This window comes from Staurois parvus, unplaced genomic scaffold (assembly GCF_062004578.1).
Source record: "Staurois parvus isolate SC_StPar_1 unplaced genomic scaffold, SC_StPar_1.0 ptg000363l, whole genome shotgun sequence".
NCBI classification, from domain to species: Eukaryota; Metazoa; Chordata; class Amphibia; order Anura; family Ranidae; genus Staurois; species Staurois parvus.
In genome coordinates, this window is record NW_028318159.1 from 770,378 (window position 1) to 792,347 (window position 21,970).

The 21,970-nt window shown below is 46.3% G+C and overlaps 1 protein-coding gene across 1 annotated transcript in view; it reads right to left on the bottom strand.

The window, feature by feature from the left end:
- Positions 1 to 257: 257 nt before the first annotated feature.
- The window catches only part of LOC149456350 (NACHT, LRR and PYD domains-containing protein 3-like), a 30,885-nt gene continuing 9,172 nt past the window's right edge, over positions 258 to 21,970 (bottom strand). Inside the window, exons 5-9 of the mRNA XM_089685149.1 lie at positions 12,900 to 14,598; positions 9,884 to 9,970; positions 5,649 to 5,819; positions 3,268 to 3,432; positions 258 to 778 (exon numbers count right to left, since the gene is read on the bottom strand). Of these exons, the coding sequence (XP_089541275.1) occupies positions 691 to 778; positions 3,268 to 3,432; positions 5,649 to 5,819; positions 9,884 to 9,970; positions 12,900 to 14,598 (2,210 nt within the window). The 3' untranslated portion in view covers positions 258 to 690. The remainder of the gene's footprint in view (positions 779 to 3,267; positions 3,433 to 5,648; positions 5,820 to 9,883; positions 9,971 to 12,899; positions 14,599 to 21,970) is intronic.

Below are 21,970 nucleotides of genomic sequence, written 5' to 3' on the forward strand. Positions count from 1 at the left end.
AGGATCCAGCCAAAAGCCAAGAGACAGAGGTCTCAATTCCAGGAGTCATGTCGGCTCCTATCGAGGGGTGTCCAGACAACCACCATCCATAGGCCAGAGTTGGGCCTTACAGTACGGCAGGGGTGTCAAACTGGTGGCCCTCCAGCTGTTGCAAAACTACAAGTCCCATCATGCCTCTACCTTTGGGAGTCATGCTTGCAACTGTCAATCTTGCAATGCCTCATGGGACTTGTATTTTGGCAACAGCTGGAGGGCTGCCAGTTTGACACCCGTGCAGTAGGGTGCTGTATCTAAAGGCTAGAGAGCCAGGTATCCAGGGGAGGTACTGCAATTGAACCTGAGTGAGCTTATGAGCCAGGTAGCTCAGCATTTTCCTGTGTGGATTTCTGTTGAAGTTGGAAAAGATCCCCTGCGCGGGAAATCATTCATTTGTGAACTTTTGCCTTCTTTTAAATAAAAGTGGGCTACCAAGCCCTTAAAAATAGTTCCTGCCTGCCGTGGACTCACTAAAATAACACATCTACCATGAGAGTTAACCACCCCATGTCACACAGTCCAGTAAACGGTAATAGGCATGGGCACCATGATAGGCCAACTCATCTTGGAAATATATTTCAGATTACCAACACAAGACTCATCATAATACGTTTTTCTTCAAAACTGACGTCCTTAGAGGTCCATGTAGTCCTTTTACGGCACATTGACACTCAAATTTGCTTTGTTCTTTAGGCCTTGAAAGCGACTCCTTACTTCTTGGGAAAAGCCATTTACACGAAGTCTGAAAAATAAAGCCGGAAAAAAACATTCACCGAAATGGAAATTGTCCAGCACATGTGAGAAACGAAAGGCCAGATGTTATCCAGTCCCAAAATTAAAGTATACTGTATGTGTCCTAACAGAAGCATGGAAGCCACCACTGTAAATGTCCCTCTAAAAACATTAGCTGGCATTGGCTTCAGTTATTTTGGAGTCAATACCCAGAACAAGTATACATATAGAGTTCTGACTTCGCTCTGACTGTCCATTCTGAATACTTGTTTTGGGTCAGTGACCGTGTAGCCAGGTGCAATCTCTTTCCTCCGCTGAAAGTAGAGCTCAAACCGCAGAGGCAATGAAGAAGGAGAGGAAGTTAGGAGGAACCTACTAGTCTATGGTTTCCTGGTTTACTGGAAAGTGATGTGGTTGGATGTTGCTGTCCCATGTGACTCTGACGGCCATCTCGGGTCAGGTAAGGTAGAGCTCAAACCGCAGAGGCAATGAAGAAGGAGAGGAAGTTAGGAGGAACCTCCTAGTCTATGGTTTCCTGGGTTACTGGAAAGTGATGTGGTTGGATGTTGCTGTCCCATGTGACTCTGATGGCCATCTTGGGTCAGGGAAGGTAGAGCTCAAACTTCAGCGGCAATGCAGAAGGAGAGGAAGTTAGGAGGAACCTACTAGTCTATAGTTTACTGGGTTACTGGAAAGTGATGTGGTTGGATGTTGCTGTCCCATGTGACTCTGATGGCCATCTTGGGTCAGGGAAGGTAGAGCTCAAACTGCAGAGGCAATGAGAAGGAGAGAAAGTTAGGAGGAACCTCCTAGTCTATGGTTTCCTGGGTTACTGGAAAGTGATGTGGTTGGATGTTGCTGTCCCATGTGACTCTGATGGCCATCTTGGGTCAGGGAAGGTAGAGCTCAAACTTCAGCGGCAATGCAGAAGGAGAGGAAGTTAGGAGGAACCTACTAGTCTATGGTTTCCTGGGTTACTGGAGAGCGATCTGGTTGGATGTTGCTGTCCCATGTGACTCTGACGGCCATCTTGGGTCAGGGAAGGTAGAGCTCAAACTGCAGCGGCAATGCAGAAGGAGAAGAAGTCAGGAGGAACCTACTAGTCTATGGTTTCCTGGGTTACTGGAAGATGATCTGTTTGGATGTTGCTGTCACATGTGACTATGACGGCCATCTCGGGTCAGGGAAGGTAGAGCTCAAACTGCAGCGGCAATGCAGAAGGAGAAGAAGTCAGGAGGAACCTACTAGTCTATGGTTTCCTGGGTTACTGGAAAGTGATCTGTTTGGATGTTGCTGTCCCATGTGACTCTGACGGCCATCTCGGGTCAGGGAAGGTAGAGCTCAAACTGCAGCGGCAATGCAAGGCAAGTTTTGTTATTTGTAACTGGACTGCCACCGCACCACACTGCACCCCCCAACAACTGAGCATACCACAGCCAGAGGCAGCCAAAAATGAGTATGTTTAGAAGGTTATGGGTCATTGACTTCAAGTATTTCAGCCAGCGCCAGCCAGGGAACTAGCATTTTTCTATATGTACAGGTCACCTTTAATGTTGGCACAAGCATCTAGCCATGTCTGTGGGTTCTGTTGGATCTGGAATAGTTGAGGGGTATGTTAGCTATAAAGAAAGGTCAGTGGGGTTCTGTCTCTTCTTTCTTGGACCAAGAACTAGCAGAACATGTTTTCATAATGTGTCCCTCACCAAATGCAGTATCCCTTTTTACTAAATCCACAAAATGAGAGCCTCATCTTTTGGATGCTCTACCAACAAGTTTCCTGAGACTGTGTGAAGCTCATTCTCTTCTCTTAAGGAATCTCATCCATGTTTTGCCACAAGGATGGGCAAATCTCTTGTTGCATACTACTCATATCACGTGATGGAGGCCAATGGAGAGAGGGCTTCCCTTGCTGCTAAGTTCCGGACTCCCCTGAGAGTGGGACAGCAGGAGTCTGGCCCAAAGTGTGCGTGGTATGCAAGCCCTTCCGGGATTTAGATGTTTATTGGGTAGTTGGTTCAAGCCAAGGTCAGGTACCAGGTGGGAATCAGAGCAGACGTAGTCAGATGGGATAGCCGAGGTCATACACAGAGGAGCAAGAGAGAGAGAGTATCCGTAAGCCAGGCCGAGGTCAGATCAAGGGTAAGGCAGAGTCGACAGGTCCAGGAGCAAGCCGAGTCGGTAACAGGAAATCACAGGTCAAGTCAAAGGAAACAGGAACAGGGCACGGGTAGCTAGAGATCATCCAGCAACTTGAGGAAGTAATGAGCCTCCTTATAAAGGCCGTCTGGCACCAGACTGAGGCTGATGTGTCCTTCTGTGGCCATGCAGAGTACTGGCAGAACTGCCAGATCTTCCAGAACTTCTGCCGTGGACAGGACCCTAACAACTCAATGTGTTTCGGTAGCCTTAGTCAATTGACTTGAAGTTTGCTCAAATATCTCCATGAAATGGTTTCGCTGATACCCTATATATTCCACCCAATGCCTCTTTTCTACATACCTGACCACTGTTAGGCTGGAAGAATTCTCTATAAGGGCGATGATGTGTTCTGAACCAGCATCAGTGATGTTGTTGAAGCCTACGTTTAGCAAGGTGAGACTTGGGTTGCTGCTCAGGAGCTCCAAGAACTGGGAATCTTCGTGTGTTAGATGGGTGTGATAGAGCCTGCAAAGAAGGATGTAAGGCTTCATTTTTAGATCCTAAAAACCAGTCATTGGCACAAAATCTGCAATCTGAAGGGCGATGTATTTGTTTCTAAAGGATTAGAACATCTAGCCTTAGATACAAAAGAGGAATTGGCAGTTCTGCACACTCTACATTTCTTGAGGTGTTGCAAAATCAGTTTTAGGAATCTGTTTAGAGGAAAACGAGAAGTCGTGTTCACCAGCAAACACATCGTGTCATGTGACCCTTGCCAGCCAGTTGGGAGAAAGCTTTTAGACTCATGCCCATCCGGAGGAATGATGATATACATTTTTAATATAACATTCTGATCAGGGGCGGACTGACCATTTGGAAACTCGAGCACTGCCCGTGGGCCCGGGGTCAGTAGGCCCCATGAGATGCTCCTGGTACCTTTTTCATAGGCTTTTTTGAGTTTGGGCAAGGACACAGGGGCCCCATGATCCCCTATTGCCCAGGGGCCCCATGAGTTGTCAGTCCGCCCCTGATTTTGATCATCCCTATACTTGAAAGACAGTTGATGGTAAAAACCAGCTGGGCCCCTAGGCTACACATTACACACCTCCCTACCATTGGCCTTAAAGTCCAGCCCATATTTCCATATTTGTTGACCTTGGTGTTGGATACTGCTCCCCGTCTGGGATATTCTTTTTAATTGTTTTCAATTGCTGTTTCCGGGAAACTCACCAAAAAAGGGAAAAATGCCCTAAAGGCAAACAGAGACTAAATATCAAGGGCACTGGAAGCTCCTTGGCATATGGTACCCCTGAAACGAAGCCTTAATGACAGGAATAGAGATGAAATATTTGCAATTCTGTTTCATTTCTGCTTTCCCCTCCCAGCATTGGGCAGCTCAGCTCACCCTGCTCCTCCATCCAGCAGTGACTCAGATGCTCAGCTCACCTAGCTCTTCTTCTCAGCAGTGACAAAGCAGCTCAGTTTTCCCTGTTCCCCCCTCTAAGTGGTGACTTTGCAGCCTTCTAGCTTTCTAACCTCTAACGTAAAACACAGCATGATCTCTGAGATGGGGGAGGTGTGTTAAGATGAGCTGCTGAAAGTTTTCCTGTAATCTTTGAGGATGAATCGCTCTACTGTACCTTCGGCTACAGAGGTTAGTGAGGGCCCACTTTGGTAACAGGTTCACTTTAAGCTATGGATCTCCAGATTGGAACATTTCTGTACTGTAGCTTTCTGAAAGCTCTGCTGTGAACTTTGAGGATGAATTACTTCACTGTACTTTCGGCTACAGAGGGTAGTGAGGGCCCACTTTGGTAACAGGTTCACTTTAAGCTATGGTTCTCCAGACTAAAACATTTCTGTACTGCAGCTTTCTTAAAGTTCTGCTGTCAACTTTAAGGATGAATTGCTTCACTGTACCCTCAGCTACAGAGGTTAGTGAAGGCCCACTTTGGTAACAGGTTCACTTTAAGCTATGGATCTCCATACTAAAACATTTCTGAACTGCAGCTTTCTGAAAGTTCTGCTGTGAACTTTGAGGATGAATTGCTTCACTGTACCTTTGGCTATTTAGGTTTGTGAGGGCATACTTTGGTAACAGGTTCACTTTAAGCTATGGATCTCCAGATTAAAACATTTCTGTACTGTAGCTTTCTGAAAGCTCTGCTGTGAACTTTGAGGATGAATTGCTTCACTGTACCTTTGACTACAGAGGTTTGTGAGGGCATACTTTGGTAACAGCTTCACTTTAAGCTATGGATATCCAGATTTAAACATTTCTGTACTGTAGCTTTCTGAAAGTTCTGCTGTGGACTTTGAGGATGAATTTTTTTACTGTACCTTTGGCTACAGAGTTTAGGAAGGGCCCACTTTGGTAACAGGTACACTTTAAGCTATAGATCTCCAGACTAAAACATTTCTGTACTGCAACTTTCCAAAAGTTCTGCTGTGAACTTTGAGGATGAATTGCTTCGCTGTCCCTTCGGCTACAGAGGTCTGTGAGGGCATACTTTGGTAACAGCTTCACTTTAAGCTATGGATCTCCAGACTAAAACATTTCTGTACTGCAACTTTCTGAAAGTTCTTCTGTGAACTTTGAGGATGAATTGCTTCACTGTATGCTTGGCTACAGAGGTTTGTGAGAGCATACTTTGGTAACAGCTTCACTTTAAGGTATGGATATCCAGATTTAAACATTTTTGTACTGTAGCTTTCTAAAACAGGATGCCGTATATACTCACAGAAGTTTTTCTGTTCTGCATGTCGGCCTTGACAGAGCCACCATCAAGTCCTGGAAATGAGGGCCATTCAGATTGTTGTAGGACAAGTCGAGTGTCTTCAAGGAATGGTTATTTGTCATTTTACATGCCAAGTGTTTACAAGCAGTGTGTGTCAGTGAATTCGAACTCAAGCTGTAGAGAAGAGGTAGGGTATAGAAAAAACATGTCATCAACCAACATTTCTGATATCATGAGACAGTCACCATTGTCCTAATGTTGGCCAAGAATCACACTATCTAGACTCAGTAATGGAGTTTTAGTTTATAGCATGTCTGTTTCAGTGTGGGACTATAAAATTGTTGGGATTTCCCCTGTCAGGGCAGAAAGTGATGGGAAATCCCTTCATGGGGCAAAAGCAAAATCAGTTTTAGCAAAGTAAGAAAGGGTTAGGGCAGTGGTTCTCAACCTTTCTAATGCCGCGACCCCTTAATACAGTTCCTCATGTTGTGGTGACCCCCAACCATAAAATTATTTTCATTGCTACTTCATAACTGTAATTTTGCAGTGGGAGGAGTAGTGCCATGTCATTGGTGTCAGTGGAAGGAGTAGTGCCCCATCACTGATGTCAGTGGGATGAATAGTGCCCCATTGTTGGTATCAGTGGGAGGAATAGTGCCCCGTCACTGATGTCAGTGGGATGAATAGTGCCCCATTGTTGGTATCAGTGGGGGGAATAGTGCCCCATCGTTGGTGTCAGTGGGAGGAGTAGTGCCCCATCGTTGGTGTCAGTGGGAGGAGTAGTGCCCCATCATTGGTGTCAGTGGGAGGAGTAGTGCCCCATCATTGGTGTCAGTGGGGGGAGTAGTGCCCCATCACTAGTGTCAGTGGGGGGAGTAGTGCTCCATCACTGGTGTCAGTGGGGGGAGTAGTGCCCCATCACTGGTGTCAGTGGGAGGAGTAGTGCTCCATCACTGGTGTCAGTGGGAGGAATAGTGCCACATCATTGGTGTCAGTGGGAGGAATAGTGCCCCATCATTGGTGTCAGTGGGGGGAGTAGTGCCCCATCATTGGTGTCAGTGGGGGGAGTAGTGCCCCATCATTGGTGTCAGTGGGGGGAGTAGTGCACCATCATTGGTGTCAGTGGGAGGAATAGTGCCCCATCACTGGTGTCAGTGGGGGGAGTAGTGCCCCATCACTGGTGTCAGTGGGGGGAGTAGTGCCCCATCACTGGTGTCAGTGGGGGGAGTAGTGCCCCATCATTGGTGTCAGTGGGAGGAATAGTGCCCCATCATTGGTGTCAGTGGGAGGAATAGTGCCCCATCATTGGTGTCAGTGTGGTGGAGGGGAGAATAGTGCCCCATCATTGGGGTCAGTGTGGTGGAGGGGAGAATAGTGCCCCATCATTGGGGTCGGGGGGGGGGGAAATAGTGTCCCATCGTTGGTGTCAGTGGGGGGAGGAATAGTGCCCCATCATTGGTGTCAGTGGGAGGAATAGTGCCCCATCATTGATGTCAGTGTGGTGGAGGGGAGAATAGTGCCCCATCATTGGGGTCGGGGGGGGGGGGGGGAAATAGTGCCCCATCGTTGGTGTCAGTGGGGGGAGGAATAGTGCCCCATCATTGGTGTCAGTGGGAGGAATAGTGCCCCATCATTGATGTCAGTGTGGTGGAGGGGAGAATAGTGCCCCATCATTGGGGTCGGGGGGGGGGGAAATAGTGCCCCATCGTTGGTGTCAGTGGGGGGAGGAATACTGCCCCATCGTTGGTGTCAGTGGGGGGAGGAATACTGCCCCATCGTTGGTGTCAGTGGGGGGAGGAATACTGCCCCATCGTTGGTGTCAGTGGGGGGAGGAATACTGCCCCATCGTTGGTGTCAGTGGGGGGAGGAATACTGCCCCATCGTTGGTGTCAGTGGGGGGAGGAATACTGCCCCATCGTTGGTGTCAGTGGGGGGAGGAATACTGCCCCATCGTTGGTGTCAGTGGGGGGAGGAATACTGCCCCATCGTTGGTGTCAGTGGGGGGAGGAATACTGCCCCATCGTTGGTGTCAGTGGGGGGAGGAATACTGCCCCATCGTTGGTGTCAGTGGGGGGAGGAATACTGCCCCATCGTTGGTGTCAGTGGGGGGAGGAATACTGCCCCATCGTTGGTGTCAGTGGGGGGAGGAATACTGCCCCATCGTTGGTGTCAGTGGGGGGGAGGAATAGTGCCACATCGTTGGTGTCAGTGGGGGGGAGGAATAGTGCCACATCGTTGGTGTCAGTGGGGGGAGGAATAGTGCCACATCGTTGGTGTCAGTGGGGGGAGGAATAGTGCCCCATCGTTGGTGTCAGTGGGGGGAGGAATAGTGCCCCATCGTTGGTGTCAGTGGGGGGAGGAATAGTGCCCCATCGTTGGTGTCAGTGGGGGGAGGAATAGTGCCCCATCGTTGGTATTAGTGACACAAATGATGGGGCACTATTCCTCCCACTGACACCAATGATACTTACCTTGCTGACCCCTGCTCCAGCCTGGGCTCGCTCTCTCACTTACCTGTCAGCTGTCTTCCTTCTCTGGCCGCTCTCCTCTTCACTCGCTCCCTCGGTCTTCTTTGATGTCCGCGCGCTGCCGCTTGGCTCCTCCTCTCCAAGCTCCACCTCCTCGCCGGTGATTGGCCACCTGTGTGCCTCTCCTGAGCTACAGTTCCGGTGGCCAATCAGCGGCGAGGAGGCGGAGCTGCTGAGCGATCTTGGAGGTGTGGCCGGGTGACAGCAGCGTTTCATCCCGCCCACACATCGCCGGAGACTGCAGCGGTGTCTCGGTTCCTAAGACCATCGGAAATATGTGTTTTCCGATGGTCTTAGGCGACCCCTGGGAAATGGTCGTTCGACCCCCAAAGGGGTCGCGACCCCCAGGTTGAGAACCGCTGGGTTAGGGTTTTTAACCTCGGAAACTACTAAGCAACTTATTCACTCCCTTGTTATCTCTCGCCTTGACAATTGTAACTCCCTCCTCATTGGCCGACCTCATCGCAGGCTATCCCCTCTTCAGTCTATCATAAATGCTGCTGCCAGACTCATCCACCTTGCTAACCATTCCGTATCTGCCACCCCTCTCTGCCAATCCCTCCACTGGCCTCCACTCAGTGTCCTCCACCCCTCTCTGCCAATCCCTCCACTGGCCTCCACTCAGTGTCCTCCACCCCTCTCTGCCAATCCCTCCACTGGCCTCCACTCAGTGTCCTCCACCCCTCTCTGCCAATCCCTCCACTGGCTTCCCATTGCCCAACGGATAAAATTCAAAACATTAACAATCACATATAAAGCCATTTATAACTCCGCCCCTAATTACATCACCAATCTTGTCTCCAAATACCACCCAAACCGTACTCTCCGCTCCTCGCACAACCTCCCGCTCTCTAGCTCCCTTGTCTCCTCCTCCCATGCTCGTCTCCAGGACTTCTTCAGAGCTTCCCCATCCTCTGGAACTCTCTACCCTAATTTATCAGACTATCTCCTACTCTGCTCACTTTTAGGCGATCTCTGAAAACCTCTCTTCAGGGAAGCCTATCCTGCCCTCAGCTAATAATAGAATCTTCTACTCCTCCTACCAGTCCATCCCCCACAGTTACTACCTTTTGTACCACTAGCACCTCCCTCCTAGATTGTAAGCTCCAAGGAGCAGGCCCTCCTATCCCTCTTGTATTGAACTGTATTGTTGCTGTATTGTCTCCCGTTATATTGTAAAGCGCTGAGCAAACTGTTGGCGCCATAAATCCTGTATAATAATAATATATAAATCCTGTATAATAATAATAATAATATTTAAATCCTGTATAATAATAATAATAATAATATATAAATCCTGTATAATAATAATAAATCCTGTATAATAATAATAATATATAAATCCTGTATAATAATAATAATAATATATAAATCCTGTATAATAATAATAATAATAATAATATATAAATCCTGTATAATAATAATAAATCCTGTATAATAATAATAATATATAAATCCTGTATAATAATAATAATAACTTCTGACAATGTTAACATTGCTGTCTATGTTATCCTGTCCATGTGATAACTGCTCCCCAAATTCCTATACAGGCATCATAGAGATAGAAACTAAGGGAATCTACCCACACTGGGGTAGACAAAAATAAAAACCTGAAATTGTAATTTTTCCCCACTTTATGCAAAACTAAAAAAAAAATTATTCTGGTTAGAATTAAACATCAAAGTATTCCAGGCTGTAGCAAAAGGTTACCTTAGATTCTGAATCTTGCAGTCAGGCTGATCTAATGCAGAAGCTATGGAAGGCATATCTGCATCCTTCATTTCATTGGACATTAGTCTGTAGAGTGAATTAGAAAAATATAACATGTGCTGGTGCTAATTTACTAATACGAGGTGGTGACAAAAAGTTTTTTTTTACACACGAACAAATGGCAGAACACGATGGGGAGACCCTGATGAAACAGGGAGTATACTATGTGATAGGGGCCTCTGATTTATAGGGGGAACTCTGATGTGATAGGTGGCCTTTGATGTGAAGTAGGGACTCTGATGTGATGGGGAACCTCTGAAGTTATGGGGGCCTCTAATGTGACGAGGGACTGTGATGTGAAGGGGGGTTCTGATGTAATGGGGGGGGGCCTCTGATGTGATAGGGGGCCTCTGACGTGAAGGGAACTCTAAAATGGAGGGGAGACCTCTGACATTATGGGGGCCTCTAATGTGACGGGGGACTGTGATGTGAAGGGGGGTTCTGATGTAATGGGGGGCCTCTGATGTGATAGGGGGCCTCTGACATGAAGGGAACTCTAAAATGGAGGGGAGACCTCTGAAGTTATGGGGGCCTCTAATGTGATGGGGGGACTGTGATGTGAAGGGGGGTTCTTATGTAATGGGGGGGCCTCTGATGATATAGGGGGCCTCTGACATGAAGGGTACTCTGATATGGAGGGGAGACCTCTGAAGTTATGGGGGCCTCTAATGTGACGGGGGACTGTGATGAGAAGGGGGGTTCTGATGTAATGGGGAGCAGGGGCGGACTGACCATTTGGAAACTCGGGCACTGCCCAAGGGCCCGGGGTCAGTAGGGGGCCCCATGAAATGTCCCTGGTACCTTTTTCATAGGCTTTTTTTAGTTTGGGCAAGGACACAGGGGCCCCATGATCCCCTATTGCCCGGGGGCCCCATGAGTTGTCAGTCCGCCCCTGATGGGGAGCCTCTGATCTAATAAGGGGCCTCTGACATGATGGGAACTCTGATATGGAGGGGAGACCTCTGAAGTTATGGGGGCTTCTAATGTGATGGGGGACTGTGATGCGCAGGGGGGTTCTGATGTAATGGGGGGGGCCTATGATGTGATAGGGGGCCTCTGACATGAAGGGACTCTGATATGGAGGGGAGACCTCTGAAGTTATGGGGGCTTCTAATGTGATGGGGGACTGTGATGTGAAGGGGGGTTCTGATGTAAAGGGGGGGGACTCTGATGTGATAGGGGGCCTCTGATGTGAAGGGAACTCTGATATGGAGGGGAGACCTCTGAAGTTATGGGGTCTTCTAATGTGATGGGGGACTGTGATGTGAAGGGGGGTTCTGATGTAATGGGGGGGGCCTCTGATGATATAGGGGGCCTCTGACATGAAGGGAACTCTGATATGGAGGGGAGACCTCTGAAGTTATGGGGGCCTCTAATGTGACGGGGACTGTGATGAGAAGGGGGGTTCTGATGTAATGGGGAGCAGGGGCGGACTGACCATTTGGAAACTCGGGCACTGCCTGAGGGCCCGGGGTCAGTAGGGGGCCCCATGAAATGTCCCTAGTACCTTTTTCATAGGCTTTTTTGAGTTTGGGCAAGGACACAGGGGCCCCATGATCCCCTATTGCCCGGGGGCCCCATGAGTTGTCAGTCCGCCCCTGATGGGGAGCCTCTGATCTGATAAGGGGCCTCTGATATGGAGGGGAGACCTCTGAAGTTATGGGGACCTCTAATGTGATGGGGGACTGTGATGTGAAGGGGGGTTCTGATGTAATGGGGGGGGCCTCTGAAGTGATAGGGGGCATCTGACGTGAAGGGAACTCTAATATGGAGGGGAGACCTCTGAAGTTATGGGGACCTCTAATGTGATGGGGGACTGTGATGTGAAGGGGGGTTCTGATGTAATGGGGGGCTCTGATGTGATAGGGGGCCTCTGATGATATGGGGGCCTCTGACATGAAGGGAACTCTGATATGGAGGGGAGACCTCTGAAGTTATGGGGGCCTCTAATGTGATGGGGGACTGTGATGTGAAAGGGGGTTCTGATGTAATGGGGGGCTCTAATGTGATAGGGGGCCTCTGATGTGATAGGGGGCCTCTGATGTGATAGGGGGCCTCTGATGTGAAGGGAACTCTGATACGGAGGGGAGACCTCTGAATTTATGGGGGCCTCCAATGTGACGGGGGACTTTGTTATGAAGGGGGGTTCTGGTGAGGGGATGGGAGGAGGAGCTAGACCAGTGTCAAAAGTCAAAAGATACTCCCAGAAGAGGAGAGGGCAATGACATGTATGGAAGGAGCGGGCGGTACTAAAATATTGGCTCTTTCTGAAGTAGTCAAATTTTCAAGCAAGTTCAAAGGTCCATTGCAAGCAGGGGCGGACTGACCATTCGTGCACTCGGGCACTGCTCGAGGGCCTGGGGTCAGTAGGGGGCCCCATGAAATGCCACTGGTACCTTTTATAGGCTTTTATGAATGTGCTTCGAGTGTGGGAAAGGACACGGGCCCCATGATCACCTATTGCCAGGGGGCCCCGTGAGCAGGGGCGGACTGACAACTCATGGGGCCCCCGGGCAATAGGGGATCATGGGGCCCCTGTGTCCTTGCCCAAACTCAAAAAAGCCTATGAAAAAGGTACCAGGGGCATCTCATGGGGCCTCCTACTGACCCCGGGCTCTCAGGCAGTGCCCGAGTTTCCAAATGGTCAGTCCACCCCTGCCCGTGAGTTGTCAGTCCACCCCTGATTGCAAGTGAAAAAAGTTTGCCTCTATAAAAGGAAAATACTGCAAGCATGCATGTAAAATCCTTGATCTTTCACTGATTCTATCTGCAATTTGATACGTTTTTGTTGAGGTCTCTTTTTGTGCTCCTTATCTTAGTCCTTTTGTAATATGTTCCCACCTTGTTAAATTCCTACATCATTTTCTTGTCAAAAATGGAGGTTAATGGACTAAAATAATAAAGCGCTTATTACATATTTCCCTTACAAAAGCGAAGTAGATTAAAATGTACCCACCGAAGTTTCTGGACAGCATGAAGACCCGGTGAAAGTCTCTCCCAGCATTCTGTTTCAAGATAACATTTCTCCAAATCAAGACATTCAGTCTCCTCACATGATATCAAAATGAAAGCCAACACTGTGCAGTCAAGGGGGGTCAGGTTGAACCTTGAAAAATCAAACGTCATGTTTTGACCAAGAATCTCTAACACTAAATGTTTGTTTCGAGATTCAAAGAGGTAGTTGAAAATATTTAAAGTCTCCCTCCTGTCACAAGCATTCTTTGGCAACTTATGGACTAGCGGAGACTGCTCATGGAGCCATTTGATGACATTTTTGGAAGCTTCGGTGGAGAAATTCAAGAAGGTCTTCAGAAGAGCCCTGGTGGAATTATCAGACAGGCCAAACAGAAAGCGAAGAAATATTTCTGCACGCCCATCTTGAAACAATTTGGCTTTAAGAGATATCTGTAATTTTTCAGGGTCATAGTCAATGTGATGGACTAAAGCAGCCATGAACTCCTGAACAGTGAGATGTAAAAATGAAAAATTAGCATAAGAGGACTGAGTGGATTCCACCATAAAACTTGTGAAGAGGTGTGAAGAAGTCTTCACGTTGAATGATCCCAAATGTCGTTGATCAAACACAATGATCTGGTTCATTACCCCATATTCTGCCAACCATCCGAGAGGCATCAGTGAGTTCCTGGCATAGTCTATCTCCTGGGTGTGATTGGTCAGAATGTTGCAGATAAATGCGACAAAGAGCTGTGTCACAGTTTTGGGCAACGATACTGCTGGGTTCTGTTCTGGTTGGACTTTGAAGCACATCGACAACACTGTACAGATGATCCAGCAATAGGCCGGGATGTAACAGAAGGTATACAATGCTTCATTGTCCTTCACATGATTAAAAGCCCTTTCAGACAGATCTCTGTTTCCAAAAAACTGGATGAAGTACATCTTTCTTTCTTTGGGAAAAAATCCCATGACCTCACAAACAAATTGAAAAATGTCGGCACCAATGGAGGCCAGTTTGGCTGGTCTACTGGTTATCAGCACAGAACAACCCTTGAGAAGAGATTGCCTCAACAAGTTAACCAAGATCACACCAAGGTCTTCTTTCTGCTTTGTATTGGTGTACAGAGGACTTGATGCAAAATCCATTTGGTGGCGACTTTCATCTAAGCCATCAAAGATAAATAAAAGCTGTTCCGGATTTTCGAGGATGTTTTCAAGATGCGAACTTAGATATGGATACTGGTGAAGGATCATCTCCTCCACGCTGACTTTTTCCAGTCGGTTGAGCTCCCGGAATTTGAAGAAGAAAACAAAGGAAAATCTCTGATAGAGCTTTCCGTTCACCCAATCACAGACAAACTTCTGCATTAGGGTGGTCTTCCCTACTCCTGGTACACCACTGATCATTATGACGTTCGGCACACGCTTTATTTGATGGCACCAGCGGAAGAGCCTTTTGGGAGAAACTCGCTCCAATCCTCTTTGAGTCTTACACAAGTAGCTTTCATGTTTTTCCCCAATCTCTATCAGCTCGTGCTGAGTACGATGTCTAAATTTGTCCGTGGACACGACAACCAAATTCACATAACGCTCTGAAATGAGAAAACTTTGACTCTCCAGGGTGGTTCCTGGTGGCTTGCATTCCATTAAAGTCTGAGTTGTATCCAGAAGATATTGCTTGTGCGCTCCTTGGATTTCTTGCAACGAAACATAGAAAGGTATATCACTTTTCAATACATTGTAACAGATGAAAAACATGTTCTGAGTTTAGACCGTTTGCACCAATTTATCACAGAAGCATTCTGGTATTTAGTTCTAGACTTAAACTAGAATTTCAAGAATTCAGTTACTTTGTAAAAACTGCAGGCATACCATGAGTCCAACAAGGTGCCTGCCACCTCTAGACTTATCTCTATCATTTCCATTTGACAAATTTTTTGCGCTCCAGAAAGATAACTTCTGTAGCTCTGAATCTGCTCGCTGTGATCTCGGGTTCTTCAAGAGCAGAGTCGCTGGAACTGCTATGCCCACCTCTCCCCTCCTTCTGCCCATTCACAGAAGCCCTTGCATTTTGTGAATGAATTCACACAATACAAAGGCTTCTGTGAATGGACAGCAGTGGAGAGGGCTGGGCAAAGCTTCCATGTGGGCTTCTCTTCTCTCGCAGCTGGAGTGGATCATCTGGGAGTGCAAGAAACCTGTCACATATAGGTAATAGAGATATGTCCTGGAGGTGACATGCACCTAACTGGACTTCACTCATAGTGTGCCTGTGCTTTTTGCAAACGTTGCTGAATTCCTGGAAGTCAGCTTTAAAGAAACCTTTCAGTAAAAAATGAGGTTCACCTTATTACTCAGGGCTCTATCTATTGTGATATTTGGGGATTGTTAGCTCAGTGGTAGAAGTGTTTTTAGTGAGTCCCGCTTTTATTAAATAAAAGTAGTTGTCCAAGCAGGGGGTTTTCACCCTGCTTTAGCAGCGCCACTTCCTGGGCCTTATACCTTGGATGTTGGCTGGTGAGACCATCTGTAAGGGAATTCCCGTGAGACGGCTGGCGAATGGACGTGCGCATGCGCACAGAAATGCATGATCACGCACGTCGAAGATTGGTGCCAGACGGACTATTTAAAAGGTGCCTCTGCCTGTGCTGAGTGCTGACTGGTCTTCAGCTGTTCTCTGTTTCCCGCACATTCCTTTGTGATTTCCTTTTCGCTGACCCAGCTTGTTCCTGACCTGACTCTGATTACTCCCCTGCTTGATACTGGTTCCTGACTTCGGCTCTGCTCCTGACTTTGGCTTGCTTATGATTTGCTACCTCGCTGTCCGCCCGTTGATGACCCTGGCTATTCCTATGACATTGCTCCTGTCTCCCTTCCCTGCTTCCTGCCTTGCTCTAGTGCACACCTGGCGATCTACCATACCAGCTCTGCATACCACTACTGTGCCTGAATCGGAGGTCCATCAGTCTACCAAAGTCTCCAACTACAAGAGCTGCAAACAACATCTGCTGGCGCTCTTGTCCCCCTGGTCCCTAGACACCCTCTGTTCCACTTCCAGTGGGGTCAGGGCTAGTGACACAAGTGAGGCCGACCTCATCATTTCAGTCTCCAATCAGGTGAATGACAACATCTCACACAGTACCTCTGTGTTCCCGTGTCCCTCTTCCAGCTCTCCTGGTCTCTTGATAGTGGACCTCCTGATACCCTGGGCTTTCTCAGTCCACTGAGACCTCTAGATTCCCTCAGGACTCTCCTAGTCATCTCATCTCTCAGTCCTCCAGACTCGGGTAGCTGTCTCAACTCTCATCCCTCTGGAAAAGGAACCTCCTGTCTCCAGCATGGAGTACTGTCTCTTGAGTGGAGCACACCTGTCTCCTAACGGGATCCCTAAACTATGCCTAAGCCTGTCATTCATCATGCACACCTGTACCCACAGCCTGACGGTCTCCAGTAAGACCCAAGCAATGGGTTGTAGACTTCCCCCCTCCCAAAGCTCTTCAAAGACTTCGAATTCCAGAACCCAATTCAGGAATACCAAAAGCTGGAAAAAAAAACAAAAGATCAGTTTTTCCGCCCTAAATTGAGATTGTGGAGCCCTGCACTCTGTATACATGAGAACCCCATGTCACTTCTACTTCCAGTGGTAGGACTTGGCACTGTCACTATATATATATATATATATATATATGTTGGTAAAAAAGTTAGTTAATATAATAACCTTGCACCTGGCATCCATATTGCAGGAAGTAAAAAAAAATGGCCTGGTCAGGAAGGGGGGGGGGGGGGAATCCTCTGGAGGGCAAGTGGATAATCTTTAAATCTGCTTTTTATTATTGGGGGGAACTGATTTACTAGGTGGACAAGTCAGAAAGGGAGTCTAAGCGTAAAGTGTACTTAGCTTGCCAAATAAATCTTTTACTGAATGCCCGGAACAGTTTGGCTTTTTCTTCTCTGAAAAAAATTGCGCAATTGTTTTCTGAAAGTTCAGCAAAATGAGCGATCTCAAGTTCACTCAACCCTAGCTGCTTCACAGGAGCGAGGTCACAGGAGCGAGGTCTCAGGAGCGAGGTCACAGGAGCGCTGTCCCAATCACCAAACTGACCTCAGTGATAGATATTTAATATTTAACCAGCCCCTCCAGTACATAAAGTACCTTTTTTCTTTTTGTAAAGATGGCAGGAAAGTTGCAGATCCTTAGGGCTCCATGTATACTGCAGCTGATAAACTGACGTTCAGGAGCTTTTCTGCGTTTTTTTCAGCAGCCCCTGAACTCTCCCTAATGTTTCCCTACAGTGGGGCAAAAAGTATTTAGTCAGCCACCAATTGTGCAAGTTCTCCCACTTACAAAGATGAGAGAGGCCTGTAATTGGCATCATAGGGAGACCTCAACTATGAGAGACAAAATGAGAAAACAAATCCAGACAATCTCATTGGCTGATCTGGAAAGAATTTATTTGCAAATTATGGTGGAAAATAAGTATTTGGTGAATATTAGAGATGAGCGAATCGAATCAGGCGAAGTGGAATTCGTTTCGAATTTCAGGAAAAATTCGATTCGCGGCGAATCCGAATTTTTGCCGACTTCGGATGGTCGAATCGAATTTTTCCTGATCGGCCGTTTTCATCCCTTCTACAGCCGGCAAAAATGTCCCTGCAGAGAGCTCCGCTATTTCTGACAGCTGTCTGACAGTTCTTTCACATTTCCAGCGGTTGAAACATTGTATGTATTTGTTTCCATTTAGGATACAGATGTTTTTATTAGGAAACAAATAGATACAATGTTTCAATCGCTGTAAATGTGAAAGAACTGTCAGAGAACTGTCAGAAATAGAGGAACTCTGCACATACACTTTTTGCTTTACTGGAATTATTCTTATTTTCATTCTTCTTCTTCTTATTTTCATTCTTCTTTTCATTCTTTTCATTCTTCTTTTCATTCTTCTTCTTATTTTCATTCTTCCTTTCATTCTTCTTTTCATTCTTCTTCTTATTTTTATTCTTCTTTTCATTCTTCTTGTCATTCTTTTCATTCTTCTTTTCATTCTTCTTTTCATTCTTTTCATTCTTCTTTTCATTCTTCTTCTTATTTTCATTCTTCTTTTCATTCTTCTTCTTATTTTCATTCTTCTTTTCATTCTTTTCATTCTTCTTTTCATTCTTCTTCTTCTTTTCATTCTTCTTTTCATTCTTTTCATTCTTCTTTTCATTCTTCTTCTTTTCATTCTTCTTTTCATTCTTTTCATTCTTCTTCTTCTTTTCATTTTTCTTTTCATTCTTTTCATTCTTCTTTTCATTCTTCTTTTCATTCTTCTTCTTATTTTCATTCTTCTTTTCATTCTTTTCATTCTTCTTTTCATTATTCTTCTTATTTTCATTCTTCTTTTCATTCCTTTCATTCTTCTTTTCATTCTTCTTCTTATTTTCATTCTTCTTTTCATTCTTTTCATTCTTCTTTTCATTCTTTTCATTCTTCTTCTTCTTCTTCTTTTCATTCTTTTCATTCTTCTTCTTCTTCTCATTCTTTTCATTCTTTTCATTCTTCTTCTTCTTTTCATTCTTTTCATTCTTCTTCTTCTTCTTCTTCTTCTTTTCATTCTTTTCATTCTTCTTCTTCTTCTTCTTCTCCTTCTTCTTCTTTGGCCCCGTGACTGCCCAAATGAGTGAAGTGTGCGGTGATTCTAAGATCGACGGCACTCATCTGCATGTCATACTGACTGACAGTATTATTTCTCTTCCCCAGCAGACTCCAAGGGCATTTAAATTAAAGGTACAGTGTTCTGCACTAATATAAAGGCTCTCTGAAGCCTAGAAACCCTTTTTATAAGTAAAATTCGCGGCGAATAAATTCAAATCGAATCGAATTTTTTCGGCGAATCAGGCGAATCGAATTTTTGAAAAATTCATGTCAATACTTTGTTATATATCCTTTGTTGGCAATGACAGAGGTCAGACGTTTCCTGGAAGTCTTCACAAGGTTGGCACACACTGTTGCTGGTATGTTGGCCCATCCTCCATGCAGATCTCCTCTAGAGCAGTGATGTTTTGGGGCTGTCGCTGGGCAACACGGACTTTCAACTCCCTCCAAAGGTTTTCTATGGGGTTCAGATCTGGAGACTGGCTAGGCCACTCCAGGACCTTGAAATGCTTCTTACGAAGCCACTCCTTCATTGGCCGGTCGGTATGTTTGGGATCATTGTCATGTTGGAAGACCCAGCCACGTTTCATCTTCAATGCCCTTGCTGATGGAAGGAGGTTTGCACTCAAAATCTCACGATACATGGCCCCATTCATTCTGTCCTGTACATGGATCAGTCATCCTGGTCCCTTTGCGGAGAAACAGCCCCAAAGCATGATGTTGCCACCCCCATGCTTCACAGTAGGTATGGTGTTCTTTGGATGCAACTCAGCATTCTCTCTCCTTCAAACACGACGAGTTGTGTTTCTACCAAACAGTTCTATTTTGGTTTCATCTGACCATATGACATTCTCCCAATCCTCTTCTGGATCATCCAAATGCTCTCTAGCAAACTTCAGACGGGCCCGGACATGTACTGGCTTAAGCAGGGGGGACACGTCTGGCACTGCAGGATCTGAGTCCCTGGCGGCGTAGTGTGTTACTGATGGTAGCCTTTGTTACGTTGGTCCCAGCTCTCTGCAGCTCATTCACTAGGTCCCCCCGTGTGGTCCTGGGATTTTTGCTCACCGTTCTTGTGATCATTTTGACCCCACGGGGTGAGATCTTGCATGGAGCCCCAGATCGAGGGAGATTATCAGTGGTCTTGTATGTCTTCCATTTTCTAATTATTGCTCCCACAGTTGATTTGTTCACACCAAGCTGCTTGCCTATTGCAGATTCAGTCTTCCCAGCCTGGTGCAGGTCTACAATTTTGTTTCTGGTGTCCTTCGACAGCTCTTTGGTCTTCACCATAGTGGAGTTTGGAGTGTGACTGTTTGAGGTTGTGGACAGGTGTCTTTTATACTGATAACAAGTTCAAACAGGTGCCATTGATACAGGTAATGAGTGCAGGACAGAGGAGCCTCTTAAAGAAGAAGGTACAGGTCTGTGAGAGCCAGAAATCTTGCTTGTTTGTAGGTGATCAAATACTTATTTTCCACCATCATTTGCAAATAAATTCTTTCCAAATCAGCCAATGTGATTGTCTGGATTTGTTTTCTCATTTTGTCTCTCATAGTTGAGGTCTCCCTATGATGCCAATTACAGGCCTCTCTCATCTTTGTAAGTGGGAGAACTTGCACAATTGGTGGTGACTAAATACTTTTTTGCCCCCCTGTATGTGTCCATGTACACATCGTCCTCTATAGGCAGTTGAGTTGACAGTCATTTTTTTTTAACGCACCAAACTTGCGTTCAGGAGTAGATTTTATCAGCATTTCAAATGCCAAATGCGTGTAAACGCGGCCAACCGCGTTTGTAAGCATTTTTTAACCACTTCAAGTCCGGACACTTTCACCCCTTTCCTGCCCAGGACAATTGTCAGCTTTCAGCGCTATCACACTTTGAATGACAATTGCGCGGTCATGCAACACTGTACCCGTATGAATTTTTTTAGCATTTTTTAGTTTTTGAAACCACTAAAACTTTATTTTGGTGGTATTTATTCACCACTGGGATTTTTTTTTTTTTTTTTTGCTATATAAATGGAAAAAGTCTAAAAATGTTGAAAAAAAAGTGTTTTTCTTATCAAATTTTTTATTTTTTTTTTATATTATTATTTATGTTTTTTTAACATACTGTCACCCTAGCAGTACAGTCGTCACCATAGTGACACTGTACTACTTGTGGGGGGTGATGAAGATTTTTTTTTTTTTTTACACTGATTGCTTTTACACCCATAAAGGCTGTAAAAGCAATTATTTCTCCTTCTCTCTGGCTGCATTCTTGCAGCCATTGAGAACTACTGTGTGAGCTGTGATTGGTCACAGCTTGTCACATGGTACAAGGCTGTTGTGAATAGCCCTGTACCATGTTATCTCTGTGATCATTCACAGATTTCACACGTAGTAAGCAATGATGTCATAAGTGACATCTTGCCAGGGGCGGACTGACCATTTGGAAACTCGGGCACTGCCCGAGGGCCCGGGGTCAGTAGGGGGCCCCATGAGATGCCCCTGGTACCTTTTTCATAGGCTTTTTTGAGTTTGGGCAAGGACACAGGGGCCCCATGATCCCCTATTGCCCGGGGGCCCCATGAGTTGTCAGTCCGCCCCTGGTACCTTTTTCATAGGCTTTTTTGAGTTTGGGCAAGGACACAGGGGCCCCATGATCCCCTATTGCCCGGGGGCCCCATGAGTTGTCAGTCCGCCCCTGCATCTTGCTTACTACTATTCATGTGATCACTGATTGACCAATCAGTGATCACATGATCAGGACCTCACACAGAGGTCCCTTACAACGATCGGTACACCAGATCACGGTGCTGCGCACTCCCAGGGAGCGCGCACAAGCAGGGAAGTGGGGAGGATGTTTATTAATGACCACCCACCCCTACACTTCTCCCGTCCAGCCCATGTATATAAACGGCCAGACGGGAGCAGTGTAGGGGCGGGTGGTCATTTATAAAAGTCCTCCCCGATTCCCTGCTTATGTGCGCTCCCTGTACCATGTGACAAGCTGTGACCAATCACAGCTCACACAGTATTTCTCAATGGCTGCAAGAATGCAGCCAGAGAGAAGGAGAAATGATTGCTTTTACACCAATAAAGGCTGTAAAAGCAATCAGTGGGAAAAAAAAATCAGAAGTGACATCTTGCCATTTATATACATGGGCCAGACGGGAAGTGGTTAACTGTTCCATATCCAGAAGCTGTCCGGAGCCTTTTTTCATCATCAGAAATGCATGCAAAGCTTTTTCCATGTATTCAAATGGACCCGGCACACTGACACAGTCAGTTCCATGTTTCACGTGAAGGAAAAAATGGTAGAACGCTCCGCATTATGCTCATGATGGGATCCATAGTGAATAAAACCAGAAAAGACCGGTCATCTCCACACATACTGCTCTCTCTGCTTCTGCTCTCTCTATTTTTCTCAAAATGTCTGAAATAGTT